This window comes from Lissotriton helveticus, chromosome 7 (assembly GCF_964261635.1).
Source record: "Lissotriton helveticus chromosome 7, aLisHel1.1, whole genome shotgun sequence".
NCBI lineage: Eukaryota > Metazoa > Chordata > Amphibia > Caudata > Salamandridae > Lissotriton > Lissotriton helveticus.
The window spans coordinates 1,364,273,987-1,364,297,125 of NC_136068.1; the positions used below are offsets into that span (position 1 = coordinate 1,364,273,987).

The 23,139-nt window shown below is 44.1% G+C and overlaps 1 protein-coding gene across 2 annotated transcripts in view; it reads left to right on the plus strand.

The window, feature by feature from the left end:
• The window catches only part of LOC144770290 (testis-expressed protein 47-like), a 95,459-nt gene that overhangs the window by 70,108 nt on the left and 2,212 nt on the right, over positions 1-23,139 (plus strand). Inside the window, exon 7 of one of the 2 annotated variants that reach the window (XM_078654686.1) lies at positions 13,560-13,607. The exons of the other annotated variant lie outside the window; for it this stretch is intronic. Coding sequence (XP_078510812.1) covers positions 13,560-13,597 — 38 coding nt within the window. The 3' untranslated portion in view covers positions 13,598-13,607. The remainder of the gene's footprint in view (positions 1-13,559; positions 13,608-23,139) is intronic. 2 annotated transcript variants of the gene reach the window in all.

The following is a 23,139-nucleotide window of genomic DNA, read 5'->3' on the forward strand; positions in this document are numbered from 1 at the left end:
CTGCAGGACAAACCAGCTCCCTCGATGTCCGGATCGTGTCTGCTGTCTTTCCACTGTCTGAGAGACAGCAAGGGAAAGTGAAAGAGGGTGCTGATTTAAAACAGACTCGGTGCACGCACACCGAAGCATGTACAGAGTGAGTATGTGATCCGACCCACCCGACCTCACAGTCACCGAGCTGATGACGCCTGGTCACATGCTTACTGGCACGCCCCCTACATTGGTAACATTTGAAGAGAACTTTTCAATTGATTGCAAGTATCGGGTTGAAGACTAAAGCGCCCGTGGCTGTGATCTAAATTGACGGCTGACCTGCGTCTTCTGGGGAGGTGCACCACGGAGTCCCTGAACAATGGCAGGCCAGGGCTAGCCTGGATCAAGGTAAGCCCTGGCTTAGCCAACAAAGTTTCATTTGAGGGCATATGCGCTGTGAAAAAACAGCCTGGCTGCCTGACTGACGCTCGCTAAAGCGCGAGTAAAAGTGACGGCCAGAAAGCCTTAACTAACTTCTTAATTGCTATTACGGTGTAAGCGGAGGCAGGTGTGTCTATAGGGCGGGCGTTCTCGGGACACCATTTGAAATATTTTAAGCACCGTAACGAGCGATATCAGCTCTCGCTGCCACCGGGGAGACCGGAGTGAACTCACTAAACAGGCAGCAGCTAATATCGTGCATAGACCCGGCCCTGACAAATAAGTGCCGGTGCTAGCACCGGCAAGCACCTGCACAAATTAAGCACTGGTCTGACCCTGTGCCTCATGGGAACAGTCCAGACCGAACTGCCAAGCCATGCCTTCGCTGGACCGGAACAAGCTTCCTAGGACCGGTTTCTGGCAGTACAGACAGCCGTCCTCAGCCAGGCTTGCTTGAATCCAGTGGCAAAGTGAGCAAGGGACTTAGAACCATTATACTCCGAAAGACCCATTTTTCTATTTTTTAATATCCATTGTATCCCCGTGAATAAAGGGATACCTGGGGAAGCAATAGGATTTTTAATCTTTAACCCCCCTGGCCAATATCTCCCAAGAGCTCCCTGAAAGATGGTCGAGCCCACCCAGACCTTTAGGAGTCTGGGTGAACCCGATGATGGAGCATGACACCAATAGGGTATGTGAGGGTTAATCAATAAAAGGAAATCCTTTTCCTTCCCGTAACAGTGGATTTCATAAACAGCAGGAGATTTAGAAACTAGTTAGAGCCAAATTGTTGGTTTGGATACAATTGTGTGATAAGTCTATACTAAGGAGGAGGTATCCACACATCTATTCTTCTTAGCCCTGGTGGTACCAGTGAATTTCTTTTACTGTTACCTAGTGGTTAGAGTGACCTGTTGCATACCCTGGTGGGAGGACAAACAGATGGCAATGATGCAAACACATGCCCTGGAGCATCAACATATCCATGCAAATGAGGTCCGGAGCGAGACCCATGCCTCCACTGGGGACGGACAACTCAACAGAGGTGAACACTAACATGGACGCTTATGGCACAGAGTCACTACACTGTTGGAAGACTAAAAAATTTAAAGAAGGATTTCAACAAAAAAATAACATTTGCCAATGTAAGCTAAAAATCTAGTGGGATAATTTTAAGTATCTTGGTATTCACATCCCCCTTGAAGAAAAGTGATGCTGGGAACTGAGTATAAACCCCTACTAAAGAAAAGAAATAGACCTTACAAATTGCGACAAACTATCAGTCACCACTTTGGGGATTGTGGCACTATAGAAAATTATTATTCTTTCAAAACTCCTTTATATTCCTAAAAAAACAAAATCCCATGACATATCCCCCAGCGATTGTTTAGCAGAATACAGACAACAATGACATTTAAATTTCTATGGGGGGCAAGCTTCCAATGTTGGGATTTTGCAAATGCACCAAGGAAGGATACAAAAGTGGGTTAGGGATGTCAGGCTTGTGTCTTTATTACTGAGCAGGACATTAGTCATTGATACTTGGCTCTCTGGGAATAGGGATGACCCGGGCTTGGATCTCGAAATTGATCCATTGGGCAAAATGAAAGACTAGTTGTGTAGAGTTCTCCTGCGCCTAAGGATCTTCCACCCATGGCAAGGGTAGTCATCGATTGCTGGAAAAAGGCTGTTGGCACAGATTGGTGCGAGAAACTCCACTATGGCATGGTTCTTGGCTCCGAACTTTGACCACACTTGCGGGTTTAAGAAGTGGCACTGCATAGGAATCTTTAAATTGGGGAGTCTTTTGGAGGAAAACCACATGCAATCAGGAGGAATTTGAGCTTCGGAAGCACCAATTTCAGAATACTTACTACTGAGACATGCTCTTGGTGTCTGTCAAGCAGACGCGACTGCCATTCCTGACTATAATCCTCTAGAGGCCAAACTGGCTGTAGATTGATCAGCCAAAGAGCGTGTACGGAGAATTTATCGCTCCCTATGTCCAATGCTTGCCCAGCTGAGATTTAAGTGGAGAATGACTTGGGGTGGCAGACTGGACAGAAAAATGGATGGCTGTGTGGGAAATGGCCACATCCTCAAAACTATATCTTAGCCAATTTAATTGTTTACTCTACCCCATGTAAATTGTGTGGGACGGGTAGCACTCCTTCACCTGAATGCCTGTGTCGCTCAGAGAAAAGGAATGTCTTCAATACGCTTTGGACATCTCACCAGATTCATACATATTGGCAGAACATACTTCCGCTATTGTCTAGGGTAAGCCTATTAATCCCTGTGTGGGTGATGGAAGAGCTAGGCAGCACCCGAAAAGAAAGCTCACTGATGGGTGATACTATTCTTGCTAAAAGAGAGACATATCTATGCACTGGCGTCAGAGAATGCCCTGTCCTTGCAAGAATGGACATAGGGCATGGACTACTGCACGCGCTTAGAGAAGCCTATACACCAGGCCAGAGGCTGTGCACATAAATACAAGAGAATCTGAGGGTCTGATGGGACTTTATTCACTTGGGCAAGCAAGCGTTGTATGAGCGGGAAACTGCAAAATCTTAGGGCGGTAATGGCAGACATTCAATTATGAAGTTAAATTAAGTTGTGCCCTGTATTTACTGTGCACAGGACATGAACAGAAAATGGCTCTGCTCTGGATGTATTGTGCATAGCACAAAAAAACTGTAGGCCATGGCAGTTGCGAAATGTGAAGAGGTGAAAGTCATAGACGTGTATGTTACAAAGTTTAACCTCCGGACTAGCTCAGTCTGTTACATCCGGGGCCCTGTCATTCTATTTTTCCTCCATTCTTCATTCAGTGGTTAAAAAGAATTGCCCATTGTTCCATAGACTCAAACCTCCAGCTAGTGAAATGCATTTGGCAGACATGGTCTGCGGAGTTTAGACAAAGAAACCCACTCGACCTGGAAACACTCCGAGGGTTTCTCATGAATTAGGCTGCCAGCATTCCACGTGCATTACGGTCGCAGGGCCTCAGTCTTTGGCGTCGGCTCTGAGCGCTCAATGCAGAAATACAATGGGAAAAAACCGGGAATCGGTTTATAGGGTTACCCTTAAGTTGTTTGGAGTACTGTTCCAACTCTTAAGTGATTCACCAAAGACTCGATTCTGAATTATTGTTTGTGCGACATACTCTTGAGTTTCAACAACTAAATAAGACATTTATTGTAGAATAAGGCTTTGTGAATTGTAGTAATTAATACTGGAAATCTGTGAAGTTTTTTCTCCACAAATAAACTCATTTTGTCCATGGGAAAAGCCCTTCTATATAACCTAATGAAATAGCGGGTGATACTCAGGGCTCGAGTCGGGGTACCACGCGGGTAGACGGCGTCCCCCCACTTATTTTACCGGGGGGACGCTGTCCCCCCCTGCCAAACAGCTGGACTTCACTCTTTGGCCTCTCTGGGACGAGGAGCTCGGCACCTTTCGTGACGTCACTTCCGGTCGTGACATCACTTCCGGTGACAGCGTCCCCCACTTCTTTTTTTACGACTTGTGCCCTGGTGATACTTCACTTTTCACACGTTGGACATTATGTAATCCTTACCCTGACAGAAGTAGTATTGCAATGATATGGACAGCGTCAAACTACCTGCAAATCAACAGTGAACAAGTATATGAGTCTGTGGCTGTTCGCTGCCTTTTCAAGTGTCACCTCCTTGACATGCGCTAAATTGGTACTATAGCTAAACTATTAATCTTGTGGAGCATCATCAGTGCTTCTTTCGAAGGCCACTGTCAGAAGACCTGATTTCGTAATTGTGGATAGTGCTTTTTTCTCACTTTTGGGGCACAAAAACCTACTTGTGATCCGTGCTCTGGGTTGAATAATTTATAGTCTGTGACATTTTACAAATCACTTCTTTATTCAAACGGAGTTATACAATGTTATCCATTTAATAACCACTGGGTGGAGCCAAATGTCCACAGTTTGCCGTTAAGTTGTATTCCTATTGATTATTTTCATTTTTGTGTGTGCTTAGATCAGAAGCGTCTACAATGAACAAGACAAGTACAGGTAGTTTATTTATGTTCTCCGGTGTTGCACATTGATATGATATTTGATATGAAGTTATCATTGTGCAATATAATCTTACACCTCCTCCCCAATAAAATTAAGAAATGTTTCCAAAATCCCTGTGGTAATGGCTAATGACCCTCCTATTTCTTGTCTTGAAAGCTGAACAGTGGAAAGGTTCCTTTACAAGAAAGAGAGGAAACTACCTTACTAGTTCTAGAGTTCCATAGCACCTTCTCCGAAGCACAATACATTAATTTTCTGGAAGTGCTAAACTAGTAAGGAGATTTCATGGATGGGCACAGTAATATCTAAACAATGGATGGATGGATGGATGGGTTTTTATATAGCGCAATATCACCGCCAGGTCTCAAAGCGCTTTGCATTGGGAACCCGTCCTGGTTTTTCCCTGTGAGATAGCCCCTACTGGGTATCCCCAAGGTGAAAGCCAGGCATCCCGCCGCGGGGGGCCGTAGTGGAGATTAAGCAAGCTATTGCCCAGAGTTGCAGAGTGTGAACCTGTGATTCGAGTAGGCACCGAAGTGACAATTACCGAGTCCGTGGACATTTTGGGCTCAAGACCCTGCCGCGTCGGGAATTGAACCCTGGTCCCGGGTCTGATCTCAGCGTCCGGGTCTGCCTCCTCTAACCAGTGAGCCACACTTCTCCACTGAGTAAAGTAAAGTAAAGTAAATCACGCTGCAGAAGTAAACGGAGAACACTTTACCGAATATGCAAATTTATTCGGAATAATCACAAATGGAATTTGGTTGTGGAGCCTGCTTTGCTGTAAGTGTAAGTACACAGTGTAAATATTCGCTGAGACTCCGCAGGTCTGACTCTAAATCACACCATTGTCAGCTGGCAAAAAAATGAAGACTCTACTCTTTTCAAACAGAAAGTGAGATGTAAATATTTTGGTTGTTCTGGTGACTTCAGTGATGAATGTGCTCTTAATAAATTACAATACCTTACCTCATAATTTTTAGGTCTTGCCTAGGCAGCGCATGTGCTATCTTGTTCGAGACATGCTGTATCTACTCTATAGGCTTTTGGCACACCCATGCCTTTCAAAATGTCTTTCTTTTGTGTGGTGAATCTGTGCCATTTAGACCTCCTTTTGGTACGTTTGTCACGCCTATGGAGACTGGACCTGCAACATGGATTATTTTGTTTTAGGCCATTTACTCTACTTTTGCTGCACTATTTCTTTTGTTGATTTGGTTTCTGTATGTGTTTCTCCTGTGCGGCTATCTCGCTTTGTGCGGCTGCCTCCGCTTTGTGTGGCTGCATCCTCTTTATTTTTTTGTGATCCATTCAGCCTCTAATATGTCAGATAAGCAGTGCATAATTTACAGCCATTAAGGGTGCTTGCTCTCACATTATTAAATATGAAAAATAAAACATGAGACGCATGGTACTTTTGCAACCTTTCATTTGCTCGGGTATTTTCATGCACGCACAATGTGAACTGCTTTCTTCGTACACCTGATCCAATATATTAGCAGCATAAAAAGATTTTGCTCGCAAATCACACACTGAACAGACAATGCTGTGTAATTTATAGTGGCATCAGGTCTTGTTTTCATGAAGGCTGGGGTCTGCCAACAGCTGTACTGTCTCTTCGCAATATTGGCCCTCTTACGACACCATATTCCAGTCTACAAAGAGAACTCTTTCTTGGGAAGGGCGGGGTCGAGTGAAGGCTATATAGTTGTAGTGGCGCGCTCTAGTCTATGCACGTCACGTGGCTACGTGACGTGCGGCGGCCATTTTGAGTGACTGCGCGCGCAGCGGCATTAGGGAGCGCGGCAGCTGAGGGAACGGAGCGCTGGCTCGGCGCTCTTCAGGGATGTGTTGTAACCAAATAAATAAGCAGTAACAAGCCAATCTGGGTCAGCGGTTTATTCACAAAGTGCATTACAACAGTGGCGACGAGGTCGGGATTAGAAATTAAAACCCTTCGGAAAAAAAAGGTAAAACGAAGGGCACCACAACCAACACGTGGCAAGGGGGACACGGCAGACCCACATCCCCGCGAGCACGTGGAACCAGCGGAACCCCAGGCAGGCAGTGTCACCAAGGCAGAGGGGACCGGACAGCTAAACGGCGAACCGGTGCAGAGTCGCTGGAGAACCTCCAGTACTGAGGTCACCACAGACGGTATTGTACCCTGAAGAGCGCGGCAGAGCCATCTCCGGCCTACCAGAACAACATAGCGGAGTGGCCCCACGGCAACTAGACAGCGCGTCGCAGTCGGCACACGCTATTCACGAAGCCAGACCTGGCTACCATCAAGGAGGGGGAGGGGGCAGACGCTGAAGGCCCCCCAGTGCAGACTAAGGAAGAGGATACAGATAACACCCCAGGGAGCCCCACAGGGAAAGGAATCGGAACAACTACGGTCAAGGAAGAGAAAATGAGCGCCCCAGCAGGATATGCCATTGCACCAGTCCAGTTCCTCCCGAAGCCAGGAGAACCACTGATGAAGTGGGAGGACTGGCGTGAATACATAAACAACTTCATAGAGGTCCTAGAGGACGAAAATGAAGAGTCTTTCAAACCCAACAGAAAAAAACGGATATTATTACTCAACCTAGGGCCAGAAGGACTTAGAATATACAAAAGCCTGGTACCCAAACCGAGAGATGGCTCGGACGATGATGTATACGCCCACGCGGTTGACGATCTGAATGAACACTATCGGCCCACGGTATGTGTGTCAGTTGATAGATTCAACTTCCAGCAGAGGAAACAACGCGCCGGAGAGTCGATTGAGGAGTACGTGGCGGCCCTGAAGAAACTGGCGGCCACGTGCAGGTATGCCCTGTGGGAGGAAGAATTTATCAAAGACCAAATAGTTATGCACACAACCAGCACGAACGTCCAGGACAAGCTATGGGCAAGTGGGGATACCACCCTCAAGGATGTAATGGTTGTTGTCAAGAGGGCCGAGCTCGCACGGAGGTGCGCTGACGCCACCAAGAAAGAACCGCCAACGGCGACCATCGTGAACAGGATACAGGAAGAGGGACCCCGCAGGGATCAGAGTTACAGAGGTGCCACGTGGAAAGGTTCCAACAAGTGGCAGGGCAACTCTGGATTGCAAAGGAAACCGGAAGGAAGCGGCAACAAGAAAACGTGCTATAGGTGCGGAAGCTGGTCCCATGAGGCACACGACAGAAGGTGCCCCGCGTTCAGGGCCAAGTGTCTACACTGTGGCATCATCGGCCACTATGAGAAAGTGTGCCGGAAAAAAATGTCCAAGGGCGTGGTGAAATACGTAGACCAAGAAGAAGAAGGCCAGGAAGAGACAGGAGAAGAGGGGGTCGTCACCGTGTTATGCATATACGACCAGATCATGAGTATAGAAGGGAAAAGGACGACTAAACCAGTGTTGGAAATGAAGATGGGAGGAGTAACCATCAGCGTAGTGGCAGACACAGGTTCCCCCTTCACGATAATACCAAGAGCAGTGTGGGAGACAACATTCAGACCGAAGATTGGACCGGAACTGGAGAGACTGGACATTCGACCAGTCACATATAATGGTGATCGTATCCCAATGGTAGGATATAGACTCTTGAAGTTTGAGTTCAGAGGCAGATCAGCGGAATGCAAGCTGTACATCTCAGAGAGAGGACCGTCCGTCTTAGGGTGGCTGGACCAGGGAGACCTGGGAATCAAGCTAGACCCGGGAGGCAAAGAACAGATTCTGCTCACAGAGCCAGACACCTGGCCCGATCTTGAAAAATGGAAAGAGGAGTACCCAAGAGTGTTTGGAGGCACAGTAGGAAAGCTTGAAAGGTTCCAACACAAGATCGTACTCAAGGAGGATGCCGTTCCAGTGGCCCACAAGGTAAGGAACATACCCATAGCGGTAAGAGAGGCGGTCCAAATGGAGCTTCAAGAATTGGAGAGCAAGGGGATAATTGAACCTATAACCTGCGCAGAGTGGCTCGCGCCCTTGGTGGTAGTCATGAAGCCAAATGGAAAGGTCAGGCTCTGCGTCGACCTAAGAGAGTTAAATAAGAACATCGTCGTCGAGAAATTTCCCCTCCCGAGGATCGACGAAATGCTAGCAAAGACCAGAGGAGTCAAATGGTACTCCACCATCGATTTGACTTCTGCGTACCACCAAGTAGCATTGCACCCAGACAGCAAGAAACTCACGTCATTCATCACCCCATTTGGTTGCTACCAGTTCTGCCGCATGCCGTTCGGACTGGCCTCGGCGGCTGCGGTATTCCAAAGGTTAATGCACCAACTGTTTAAGGACTTAACTGGCATCCAGTATTTCCAAGACGACATTCTGATAATGGGGCGAGATAGAATGGACCACGACCAGAAACTAGGGAAAGTGTTGGAGACCCTGGACAGCAAAGGCCTCACGGCAGAATGGAATAAGTGCCGCTTGGGACTAGAATCGGTGACTTACCTAGGTCACGAGATAGGGGTGCAGGGCATAACACCCAAGGCCGACAACGTAAAGGCAATTGCTGAGGCTCCGCCCCCCACCAACAAGGAGGAAGTCAGGTCGTTTTTGGGCATGGCGGAGTATTACAGTAAGTTTGTGGTTCACTTTGCCTCCAAAACGCACAATATGAGGATGCTGACTAGAGAAAACACCACCTTTGAATGGACACCAGAGGCACAACAGGAGTTCGACACCATTAAGAGAAACGTCACGGGAGCGGTGCCACTGAAAGGATATGACCCACAGGGTGCCACGGTCCTCACCACTGATGCCAGCGAAAAAGGCTTGGGAGCTGTGCTCATGCAAGAACGTGGACAAGGTCAGATGGAGACGATTAGTTTCGCATCAAGGACATTGACGGCCACCGAAAGCAAGTACAGCGTCATCGAAAAGGAGATGCTGGCGGTGGTGTGGGCTACAGCGAGATTTAGGCAGTTTCTATGGGGCACCAGATTCCTGCTCAGAACAGATCATAAGCCATTAGTAAAAGTGTTAACATCAAGTGGGCATGCTAGTGCCACGCCCAGGATTTCGAAGATGTCCCTAAAACTACTCGAATTCAGGTACGACGTGGAGTACCTTCCTGGAAACCGAAATCGAGTGGCCGACTATCTGAGCAGGGCAGCAGCAATGGAGCCAGGAGTAGAGGACCCCGTGGACCAAACAGAGCTGGTGGCTTTGGTAGGGGATCAAGGCACAGTCATCGACTATGAAGAGTGGGTCGAAGGATATAAGGAAGACGGAGTGTTGGAGGAAGTGAAGAAGTACATTGTAACGGGATGGCCGGATAAGAGGCACGTGAGTGAAAATGTCAAACCCTACTTTGAGGTCAGAGAAGAATTATCAGTGGGGGATAGAGGAGTGTTCACATACAGAGGAGACAAGGTAATCCCTCCCAGGAAACTCGTGAACCAGTTACTGGACATACTGCATGAGGGCCATCTAGGCATTGGGAAACTGAAGTTAAGGGCCAAACAAAATTACTGGTGGCCAGGCATGGACATAAGAGCGGAGAGGCATGTCAGAGAGTGCCCACAGTGTCAGGGAGCGGACAAATCACTCAAGCCCCTGCGCCCCGCGCTGGGGAAGTTCGAGACCCCACAGAACCCGTGGGAGGAATTGTCCATAGACATATTGGGACCCATCCTGGATAGCCAAGGCACGCAGAAGTACGTTTGTGTCCTTATGGATAGATACTCTAAATGGCCTGAGTTGAAAGTGGAGGAGACCATGGACACGGAGAACATCCTGAAGTTTCTATCAGACACCTTCGTGAGGGAGGGCATACCTAAATCCATCTTGAGCGATAATGGCCCCCAATTCACATCTGAAAGGTGGAACAACTTCATGCAAAGGAACGGCATAGCCATTAAACACACAGCCATTTACCATCCCGCAGGGAACGGCTTGGTGGAAAGGTTTAACCGAGTGGTGATGGGTGCCGTACAAGCAGCGATTTCCTGTAACAAAGATTGGGAAAAGGCCATAGAGAACATGGTATGGGCTTACAGGATCACACCAACTGGAACAGGATACAGTCCGTTTCAGATTCTGAGAGGACGAGAACCTTTCACCCATGACAATCGGGTTTGGAAGGAGAAAGTAATCACCAGTGAATGGTCCCCGGCAGTGGTACGTGCCAACCTGGAAAAAGCACAATCGATATACACCAACCACTACAACAAGCGGAGGAATGTAAAGGGAACCAGGTTGGAGAAGGATGAGTGGGTAAGAGTAAAGTTAGCAACACTACAGAAGAAGGGAGACAGTAAATACAGCAGGCCCATGCAAGTGAAGGAAGTGTACGATCGTGCGGCCTTGCTGAGTGATGGCAACGTGTGGTCCCAAGATCGCATGGCCAGGTGTAACAAAGTCTTACAATGGAATCAACATGGAGCTGAATGGGACGTCGGAGAAGATCAGAATGCAGATGAAGAGCAGGGAACCGATGAGCAATATGGAGAAGGAAGTGGTGGAGATGAACTAGGTGAGAGCAGAAGAAGCATAGAGGAGAACCTGGCGGAACAGAGTGAGGAAAGAAGCGACGGAATGCTGAGTCAAAGGTCCCAGGAGGGCCACACCCAGGTAACCAGGAGTGGGAGACCGGTGGTGAGACCAGCAAGGTTCCGAGATTTTGAAATGGACAATTGAACTGTAAGTGACTCTTGAACTATTGGAAAAAAGGGAGATATGTAGTGGCGCGCTCTAGTCTATGCACGTCACGTGGCTACGTGACGTGCGGCGGCCATTTTGAGTGACTGCGCGCGCAGCGGCATTAGGGAGCGCGGCAGCTGAGGGAACGGAGCGCTGGCTCGGCGCTCTTCAGGGATGTGTTGTAACCAAATAAATAAGCAGTAACAAGCCAATCTGGGTCAGCGGTTTATTCACAAAGTGCATTACAACAATAGTGAGTTACACTGTGCGTCCCCTTGCACGATTTCGCATGATGTGACACTTCCAGAGTCACTGTGACTGACTTGTTACCTGGGTTGGGAAGGGATCACAGCAGATCTGTTACATTGCGTCAGTGGACTGGAGCGATAAGGCTCCGATCCCTGTCCAAAAGGTGTCCTGTGTCCCTCCTGCTCTTCCTCGAACACATGTGCAAGGTTTGCTGTATCCACCACTCCCCTGCAGCAGAAAAGCACACACACAAAGTGCTTCATGGTAAAAAAAAAATGCATCCACTCTGTGCCCCCCACCCCTATCTGTATTCCTTGAGTGTGATTTAATTAAATAATCAGAACAACATCTTGCACATCAAAGCACCACTCAAAGCCCCGGCTTATTCAGCTGGTTTTACACCCGGGTTTGCTGTCGGGAACGATAGTGCATCTATTTATAATGAAATGTTTTCTGTTTGGTAAATCTCATTGCAGAGTGGCCATGTTTTCTGGCGTTTCCATTTTTCGTAAGTTGTTTTGTTAAAGCTTTTGCACGACGTGCTCTCGCATTTGTTTTTACAATGTCCTGTACGTGTTTATAAAGACTTTACTATGTGTACGGTATTTTTGTAATTTAGGTTCTTGTTAATTGTACTCGAATGTTGCCATGTCCCAAAGTGCCTGCATGGTCTCTCGAGATGCCCTACGAATAATAATTGAGTTGTGATCACAACTGCTGTCCATAAAATAGGGGTTATCACTGTGTTAGTTGGGTGTGACACACGCACTGTGACCCTCTCCCCCACCCCCCCACATAAGGATGTACTGGACATGTATTACTCAACCTCCTGAACTGGGTCAGCTCCTTTTGTACTCTCACTCCCCAGGGCCTCGAACACCCATGAAATGACATTGATAGCCAGCGTTCCTACTCTGTACATTGTCCCAGCACCACTGCCTGCCTTGTTGAGGCATTTGTGGCTTCAGAGGAGCCCCCACCCTGGCGGATCACCTGACGGTGCTAGCTGCCCATCAATCCTACTTGTTCTCCCAAAAACAAATTCCGAAAAGCAGAAGGTTATTTTGGAGAAAAGGAATGACTAATGACCTTGATACCCTAAGACATCCCTCTCAGGGTTTTGGGGGAGGGGTGTCACTTCCAGACTTCTCCCGGTGGTCCAAAACAGGATAAATAGCATTACCAAACTATAAGTAATCCCCTCTGTTTTCCCTTGATTTCATCACTGCATAAATATGGAATGTAATGGCAATGAATGTAACTGACTGGATGTTGTGTAGAATTCCTTTGACTAAAATGAACAAGGAGAAAGACAATGCAAAATATACAGCTTATAATCGGTTTTGTGGATATGATTGTTCATTACAGATGAGATGCATTTTCGTTTTAATGTTTCAGTTAAAAATACTCAACACATTAATATACTTTTTTGAGCATCTTATCAAAATCGTTTTCCTCCACTTTTGTGTAAAAAGGTCATAATGTGCAGGTAAATATTTAAAAGGTTTTTAAGTGAACTACTGGTTTTTAGATTTATTTGGGATTTAGCATTGATTTGTGTGAATATTATAAGTAGCTTGAGTTTCTTCCCAGGCACTGTGACTTCTGTACCAGTGATAATTTTATGGATTGCATGAAATTTACTGTGACTAGTATTCTACATGTGTGTGTATCCCTATATCATATGCACATGTCAGTCTGTTTACTTGTCACAATGTAGCATACAGATCATCACACAGTAATTTTTTTTTTTTCTTATAATTGGTTGTGTATCAGTGGGCTTATACAGTTAGCTATTAAAGGGCCCTCTTCTATCTATGTATGATCGGTCTGGTGCAGGCCGGGAATATTGAATCCAGAATATAGTCACTAAAATATTGAGGAGCAAAATATCGAAAGGTAAGTTTCTATATATTTTCTGTGCCAACCTTCACACAAATGTACCTTTGTGATATAGATCTTCAAGGTATGTTGATGTGGAGTTAAGAATAGTGAATCCTTACCATCTTCTGTGCACTTACTTGTTGCGAATTTTGCCACTTGACATTGTGGCAACAATATTTAGCCCATTGATATTCGGGCTTCGTTATTACCTGCCCCAGTCAATTGGTCTCTTAGGGAATTGTTGATCTGTATAAGGAATGCATATACATTTACCTCCAATAATAGACTGCAGTGATTACATTTGGTGTATTTTACTTTAAGGACATGTGTTTGGAAGTTGCAACATATCATCTGTGTAGGTCTGTCAAGGTACAGTAAGTCTTCTTGGAAATGTGCATGTCAGCACTTGCATGGTTCCCCGTTCATGCATGTGTATTCATTGTCTGTCTGTAACATGTACCATGGCTAACACATAACAGCTGCTGCTACCTACAAGGCTGTAGTTACTCTGTGCATGTTGGTTTAGAAATATTCATACTAGCCACTAATACTAGCCCTGGAAATATTTATGCATTATCTATTGAATGGGATCTCCAAACTCACACAACTATTCACATGCATAATGCTCTCACCTGAATAGAAATGCTCAATCCTTTGTCTTCACAGTGGTGCCTCCTAATAGTTTTGTAAAATAGCCTGGATATCTGGATTTAGGAAGCAGTTGTTGTTCTCATGTAAATAAAGAAAAGCCTTCCATTTCAATTGCGTCTTGTCTTCCTTCCACTGAAGGAGGAGAACATGTTATGTGAGGTCATACGATCCATCCCTCACTGAAGCGGCAGCCTTCTTTTCTATTTTTCTTTTATAAAAACAAATGGGGTGGTCACATCCTGGGGCAGCTGGTTTTAATGTTCAGCTACTATTGTTTAACTATTTTTGAAAATGAACTATTCCCATTGGTCATTTAGCTTGGTGCTTTTATTTATTTATTTATGGGATTTTTAGTGCGCAGCTACTACCCTAAGGTGTCTAGGCGCAGTGAGATACTCTAAAATACAGTAGTCAGGACATGAACTTATTGATTGAAGAGCCAGGTCTTCAAAGCCTTACGGAAGCCAATGAGGGTTGGTGCAGATTTAATATCTGAGGGGAGTGAGTTCCACAATATGGGAGTTGCTACCAGAAATCGTCTGTCACCCCAAGTAGCCGTTCTTGTACGGGGTACAGACAGTAGACAGCTTGCTGCTGATCTTAAATTCTTTTTAGGGGTGTACACCTGAAATGCCTCTTTTAAGAACTTCGGTCCAGTGTGATGGATGGCCTTATAGGCGATGCATAGAGCTTTGAATTTGATCCTGCTCTCCACTCTTAGCCAATGAAGATGGCGTATGGCTGCCGAAGTGGAATGGCGCCTGGGAATGTTGAGCAGGATCCGTGCTGCCATATTTTGGACAGATTGAAGCTTATTCAGGATGTATTTATGCGTGTTGAAAAAGAGAGCATTTCCATAATCAAGCTTGGAAAACACTAGGGTGGTAATCAGTGTTTTTCCTGCTGATGCTGGTAAATACGGCAGGAGTTTTTTTATCTTTTTCAACATAAAGAATGCAGCTGAAACTACCTTGTTTACGTGATGTCTAAAGGATAGCTTGTTATCGAAGATCACTCCAAGATTTCTGACCTTGGTAGCTGGGACCGGAGGAGGGCCCATCTGACTGGGCCACCATGTAGGGGACCACTCTGGGGAAATATTACCAAAGGTCATTACCTCAGTTTTCTCCGCATTAAGTTTTAAACAGTTACTGTGCATCCAAGATTGTACATCCCGTAGCCCCTCCTGAAGTTTAGCTGCTACCACTGGGCCGTTCTTATGCACCGCCATCACAAGCTGGGTGTCATCAGCGTAGGTAGTTAAACGCATCCCATGCGATTTGATGACCCTCGCCAAGTCTGCGACATAAATGTTAAAAAGCGTAGGACTTAACGAGGATCCTTGAGGGACCCCGCATGGCAGTTCAGAAATCGGTGAGTAATAATTACCCAGTTTGACTGCCTGCTTGCGATTAGCTAAAAAAGAGGCTATAAGATCTTTGGCCAGATGGTTAATCCCAAGGGCTGCGACACGGTCGACCAAGATGGTGTGGTCGACCGTGTCAAAGGCCGCCGACAGGTCCAACAGAATAAACACTGCCGCTCCTCCCGAATCCATGATGTCTCTAATTTCATCGGAGGCCTTTATCAGTGCTGCCTCAGTTCTGTGTCCCCTCCGGAACCTGAACTGAGTATCATCCAAGAGTTTATGTTGTTCAATAAACTCTGAGAGCTGCTGGTTCATAATGGCCTCTACGATTTTAGCCGGGAAGGGAAGGCATGCAATAGGTCTGTAGTTGGCCGTGATGGTGGGGTCTAAAGAAGGCTTCTTAAGCAAAGATTTGACAACGGCCTTCTTCCAAATCTCAGGATAGACACCGGTTTTGAAGATGGAATTACAAATATCGGTGAGCGGCTGAGTGATGGTGTTATTTAATTGATTCATTATGGTAGGAGGACATGGATCGAGCGGAGAACCTGATTTAATCTTAGCAACAAGCTTGCTGACCTGATCTTCAATGACTGACTGAAAATGAGAAAGGGGAGGGTGAGTAAAAGCCAAATTAGTGGATTGATCAATGGTTCTTTCTAACGGTTCTTGGATAAAAGTGGAATAGATATCCATCACCTTAGTGGTGAAGAATGTGGCCAGTGAACTACAAAGTTCCTGAGATTTCTCAATCACGGGTCCAGCAGGAGGGTTAGAGAGAGAGCTCACCACTTGAAACAGCATCCGAGCTGAATTCTGTGCATGCTCAATTTGACCAGTAAAAAAGACATTCTTTTGCGTGTTGACAGCTTTCTTGTATATCGCTAAAGCATTTTTATAAACTTGCTTAGCGGAGGGGCTATAGTGCTTTCTCCAGCGCCTTTCTAAATTTCTACAATACTGACGTTGGAGACGCAACTCCTCAGTATACCACTGGGCCGCTGGAGTAGCTCTGTTTGGGCGATAGAATTTTGCGTGCAACCTGATTAGCTGCCTTCAGGATCCAGTCCTGAAAATTAATGGACATAGTATCAGGGTCAGATGAACTTTCCGGGACTGATGACATTAGGAGAATTGTAAGATGTGGGATGTCTGCATCTTTCCACATCCGTGTCCCCACTGACGACGCACTTTTGAAGCACTTATGATATTTTGTAATGGAGGCCCTGTTAAGTGTTGTCTACCTCGTACCGAAGTCTAAAACTAGATCCTACCAGGGGAACTATGTCTTAATGAGAAGCATAGTTGCTAGCAGTGAGGTTTAACTCTTTAGGGTGGCCTGGCTAGTCAGGCTATATACTGATATAATTGGAGAGAGGTTGGTTTAAAAAATGACAACATTTGAAGGCCCTTTAAATTTGGTAAAATTGATCAGATCCTGTTAGTTTTCAAATGTGGTCGGTTACTTCCCTCATCAGTCCACTTTCCAAATAATGTTGCTAAAACCATACCTAATGAATTTGGATTTGTAGAACTTTTGATATATTGAGTGCTTTCAGATTCTCATGGGCTATATGGGGAATGTCTCAAACTTCCTGACAAGCCTGTCCCTCTGAAGGGCTTATGGAGTTAATCAATAGCGCATCAGGTACATATGACTATCTCGTCTGCAGGCCTTTGAACATTTCAGATCATTTACTTTCACTGTCCTTATATGGGCACAGTTGGTATCTTCGAAAAAGAGTAAAATCCAAAATGGCTAATGAGCATAGGCAAGTGGTCCCCAAACTGTGTGCCGCGGCACCCCGGTGCTCTGTTATGAGTAACCAGGGGCAAAGCGCACAATGTGGGGAAAATAGCGTCTGGCCGTGTGCTGAGCAAGACACCCTACCAGGGCCTGAATGCAGCTAGCAATTGAAGGTTATTGCAGCCGCAGCGCAACATACAGGGGAGTTAGAAATGCCAGCTGCATAATCCAGGAACATGGTTTGGCGAAGAGCGCATTACCGCACTACTGGGCCAAACCATGTCCTAAGAGCGCACTACCGCCATACGTGTGTACGTACGTGCTTTGTTTTCACAGACGTAGCCTCCGCATACACTGGCATACACAGCAGACTGTTGGGCGTTATTGCTGCCCACCATGTTCTGCCTTGCCTCATGGGACCCTCTTCAAAAGTTACATAGGTAAGAGGGCTGAATCACTTCTTCCTCATGATTAACTCATTTATTTTGATAAGTCAAGTTTGAAAGGGACAAGTTAAATAAATGTGCAGTGGCCCACAGTCTCATCGAAAAACAGGACAGCATCTTAAAGAACACGTAGGGCAGGCTTCTCGCAGAACAAGATAAACTTTATGATTTCAAATATTGCTACAACTTCACTCAGCCTGGGTATAATTGGAGTTTCCCCTTCTGGTTCTTGTATCTTCCTTTTCAGTGCCGGGACACACTGCTGAGTAGCTGCGCCCCCTACAAGTCCTTTCTAACTTAACATAATTATATGCTGGCTGCTGTTCGCGGACTTTGTGTGAACTTGAAACACCGCAACTGTTTTTATGAATCAGAAATTCCAGTGGGCAAACTCATTACTGCCGAAGTAGGCCGCATTACAACCAGGATTAATTTCCCGGCCCCAGTCTGACCCTCCGTATATTTCTCCAGTTTCAGTACAAAACTTTTTCTGGGACTAGTACTACCCGTCCCTATTTCGTACACTTGGCAAGCCTAGCGCTTGTACCTCAGAAGAGACATTGCATCGCTGATATTTGTGGGCTGTGATTATTAACCCAGTGATAATAAGGCTTATTTCACTGAATCCAGGTCCGGGCGTACCCGAAGACGTCATTCTCCCCGCTCAAGGAGGGTGAAATGATTGTTTTCTCGCTGTTAACAGGCACGCACTGTGTCTTTTATGTACCGGAGCAGCCTGTGACTCAGAATTGAAGGACACATGCCTCTCGGATTAAAAAGACAGGGATATATCAGTGCCCTCCATACCCAATGCACATGAATACAGAGCAATACAGAGATGTGGATGTGGAGTGTAATTAATATTCTTTAATTAGGGCTCTTGTATTGCAGGATATAATGCCCAATTAGGCTGGTTCTACTCCCAGATGCAACTGGCAGAAGTTCAGGCCTGCATCCACTACTACTGTAACTAGCCTCTCATGCCACTTGTTCTTCTGCTGTCCTGCTGTCTTGCCATGTGACTTGCTCGGTTGAGATGTAGTGGGCGGTATGCAAAGTGACTTTCTCTCCCACTGTCCAGCAGACTTGGCATGTGACAGGCTTGCCACATGAACTTGCTTTGTGCCTGGCTGTAACCCAGACCTACTTGTCTGCCCTGTAAACAGAATAAGCTTGGTCCCCCTTATTCGCCTTCCGACTGACTTTGGCCGAGTCCTGCTTGCTTGTTGTGTGGTTAAAAAAAATTGTTAAAGTTATGGAAACAAATTGGCAATATTGTATCATTTCTTACTTAACAAGTTCTTATTAAACAACTGTTATATTTTTATTTTGTTACAAATATGATTATAATACCTTCATCGCATTCCAATTAATTTCAGGAAGATAACTGGAAGTACTCCCGAGGTCGGGCTTACATTGCCCCACCGGTAAAAAAATAGTGGGGGCCACGGCCAACTACCAATTAGGTCAAGAGAGCCACAAGTCAAAACATTTTGGGAACCACTGAGCAGAGGAAAGAAAAGACTAATAGTAAAATGCTCCCTGAGGAGGAAGATAATTTTAAGTTGTCACTTACAATGTAGATAAAACATTGAGATGAGAAACAATAAGGACATGATTAAGTAAAGAAGGAATAGCAGAAAACAGCATTAAAGTATACAAAACAAATTGAGAGAAAAAAAGTGGGGCAGAAATATTAGAAAAGTTAGTAAAGAAACTTTGTAATCAATCATCATTTGCCAGTAGACGGTACGCTCAACTTTCAATAGTGCCTTTTTATAGTCTGAAGTTCAATTAATGAAAACATTTTAATTTTAAGTAACCAATTTAAAACCTTTTTAGGGTTACTCTTTCATCAGTGTCATCTTATAAGATGATCAGAATGAAAATTACTGAATGATTTTGTGTAGAGAGCCGATAAACGAGATAGTTTGTAACAAAAATGATTAACCTTAAGTCAGTGGAAGTATCTTCCTTAACTATTGTAGAGATAGCACAAAGGTCACAAAGGTGTCCGCATGAACAGTATTGCACGTGTTGAACAAAGAACAACACTCAACACTTGATGAAAATGCTCATCGGAAAAAATATGCTTCTTCCTGAGTGTTGCGAGCAAAGAGAACATGTCATAAAAAAAGATAGTGTCCACTTGACCTTTTCCAGGGTATTTAGTTTGTCCTTGCTTTAAAAGTAAAGGATTCCATATTCAAAATCAATCAAGACTTGTTCAGACTCTGTATTCCTTGTAAAATATCTATTATGCAAAGCATGAATCAAATGTCCTACCCAAAAGCAATAAAAAAGCCAAATTTAGAAAAAGCTCTTTTCTAACAAAAAAAATCTCAGAGTGGTTGGGTACCTATTTGTTTGTTAGTTTCAATATTTTCCTCCCTGATCAAATAGATCTTCTAGGAAAGCAGATTGAGTACCAGGTTTTCACCTCTTTAGTTTTTAATGTAAAAACCTTCAGTAACTTCAACTCATTCCTTAGTGGGATTTGATGAACAAGTGTTTGTATCCTGAGTGTTTCTCGTTGTATGCAATAGTTTAAATAAATGTAAACTTATTATAGAAGCTCAGTGCTTGGGGTGCTTATTGCCAGTATATCGTAGAAAGAAACCCATGTAAGATTGTGAAAATATCACATTTTCAAGCACAGAACAGTTGAAAGGCTTTGCATTGATCTGGGTCAATCAAAAATTGATTTTGAGGAAAATCTGCAGACCAAACTTTAGCCCACAAATTTGATGTCAAAAGACCTCCAGTTCTATGTTAATATTGTCTTTTATTGTTCTGTCCTCATTAAAACAAAACAAATTGCAAACAAAACTCCAGGACATGATGTGAAGTTTGTGCAAAATTAATTCATAATTATGTTGAGCTTGCTCTGTGAGAGGAAGATTTTGCTTCTATCTTTTCACAGTTTCAAGGTGTATATACACAACACTTACTAACTTATTTAAAGATGTTAATAGATTTCAAAAAAGCAGAACTAGGATAATTTTGAAAAAAAATTAAAGTACTTGTCAATTTGATGGCATGGTTAGATATGAAATGGCATAACTGATGTTGACTGTCATGATTTATGCGTGAAAGGGTTAGTATAAAAGGCAAATAATGCTGACCAGAGCAGACACCTTATTGTACCTCTGCCTATTGTGAATGATGCAATGTTTGATTCGTTTACGATTTTCTAATCAAAATTAAGTACAATGGTTGTACTAACCTAAAACAGCTACCATAAAAGTCCATAGAACGGTTGGGTGCCACAAGAAAAACCCAAGTGACACAGACTAAGGCTTTCTTGGAATCAAAATTAATAATGCATAATGACCCGCAGTGAATGATAGTAAAGGGTAGAACTGCTAGTACCTTCAACCATTTGCTGTACAGATATCTACCTTAGATAAACCCCTATCGATTCAAAGGTATTAAGTCTGAAACAATTCTGTTCAGCACTAAGATTTGTGCAAATATTTATGAATCAGATATTATCAGTGCAATAGGAAAGAAAGAAAATTATGCCAATGCATATTTTTTTTGGGTATCTTACGTAGATCAAAATAATTTTGCTAATATTTCCAAAACATCTAGTAGAATGGTGAGATATCATTTGGTGGAAAGTAAGTCGGGACTTAAAGTTTTCCTGTTTGAAAGGGCTTTTTTGAAATATGAAATGTCATCTAACTGAATAGGAGCATTCATTCCTTTAAAGCACATGGAGGTGATATTACAGGAGAAGTAGATTTTAAGAATAATAGAATTTATTTCTCATTAGTCATACAAATATGTTTATACAGATTAGAAACAACTCCTCAACACTACTGAGATTTCTTGCTCATATTAATGTCCCAGAAGTCAGATATTTTTCATTTTTCAATTATGGATTTAATCTCTTTGGATTTAGTTTGGGTAGAAAATAGATGCCTACAATTATCTCCATATTCACTTGTGGGGGCAAAAGATGCATAACTGGTTTCATTTGATCTCTATAGAATATCATCTCAAGACTGATCTAAACATCCTGGACATATTCAACCAGTTACATAAAGGCCTACCGACATATTAATGAAATTGACTTAATTAGGCCACTTTGGCTCAGGGTAAAATATATGTGTATTACTGTGTCAAATTCAGTGGTGCTACATTTGCCACTTTGAAACCACTGGATCTAACAAAATCCTAGTAAAGACATGGATTGAGGAATTTCTCATGAACACCCCGTACCTCCTCAATGTCCAAAGTGCTCACAAGCTTTTCTGACTTGAGCCTTCTCCAGTCCCTTTCCAAGTCACTATACTGTCCCTTGTCATTTCTGTGTCTGTGATCCTGCCTCCCTGCTATTCTCAGAATTATTCCCTTCTGTCCCATTCAATTTCTCTGGTTACTTAACTTCCACTGTTTTAAATTTGCCTGTTATACCTAGTGCCCATCGAATTTCCCATCAGCCATATGCCAGCTTGAGTCATTTCCTCCCTGCCCAATATTTTATGTTTTTCCTGCACCAGTCACTGCCCTTGAGGCCAACTGCAGCACATTCCATCTTCCTGCCATGGTGCTAAGTGACAAAAGAGAACCTTGATTCAGTCATTTACAGGCCACTTTGAAACCGTTATGTACCTACCAGTCTACCTCTAACCACTGATGTAGCACACAATTGCCTAATAAAGTGCTGGTATGTGGGCTAGTGAGATGACCTAGTGCTGAGCTGGGCCAAAGAAAAGCAAATTATTATATGTTTAATCTCAGGCTTCCCACGTATTCCCTCCTAGAAATCATACAATTGCTTATGCAATCTATACATGCCCATTAGCAGAGGCAGGCACTTGGAAAGCCTGTGTGAAACTAAGCATAGTAATCCCAACAGTGGAAATGCCATCCATTGGGATTAAGTGCCGGTATGCGACAGGCCAATGGGCTCCTTGAGCCTGTCAGAATCCAGCCAGAATTACCGGCTAGTTTCAATTCCGACTGCCTAAATTGTAATGAGGTGGTCGGAAATTTAAATCCGACGATCTCGGTTGGAAAGTCTTCCAACCAAAATCATAATAGGCGCCTATATGAACTCTACTGCTCATAGAAATGAGCAAGAAACGGGATATACTCTAAGTTATTTAACATCTCAGTTCTAAGGAACAGCACAAATAAATATAGGCACCAAAAGAAAAGAAAACATCATTGCAAATCCCGTTTGTTCTCCATAATAAAATTTAAAAAGGCAAGACATTATACAATAAAAACATATTTAAGATTACACTTCGATAAAGTTGTGCAATCCTGATGATGTTGAGTCAACTCAGTTATCGTTTGATATCTGTGGATGACCATAACAATACTAACTAATACCAGCTTCATTGTAAAAAGAGGACTTGTGATGTTTGTTTAAAACGCACACCTACAAAATGAGTGTACTTACTATACAGAGTGGTACAAGCCAGTTGAATGCCACCTTAAATTGAGATTTTAGTGTGTCAATACATTATGAAAATAAATTTCAGTCTAAGATCTTTCTTTCTAGAAAAGAAGATTAGCAAGGTCTAGATTAGAAGAAAACAGTCCAATGGGGAGTTGTTTACGTCATGCATAAAAAGCAGCAGAAAATGAAACTGAACGTTAATGCATTTATTATAGTACACATTACAGTGATTTGGTTTGCACCGGTTGCTTAAAGAAAGATTTTTTTTTGTT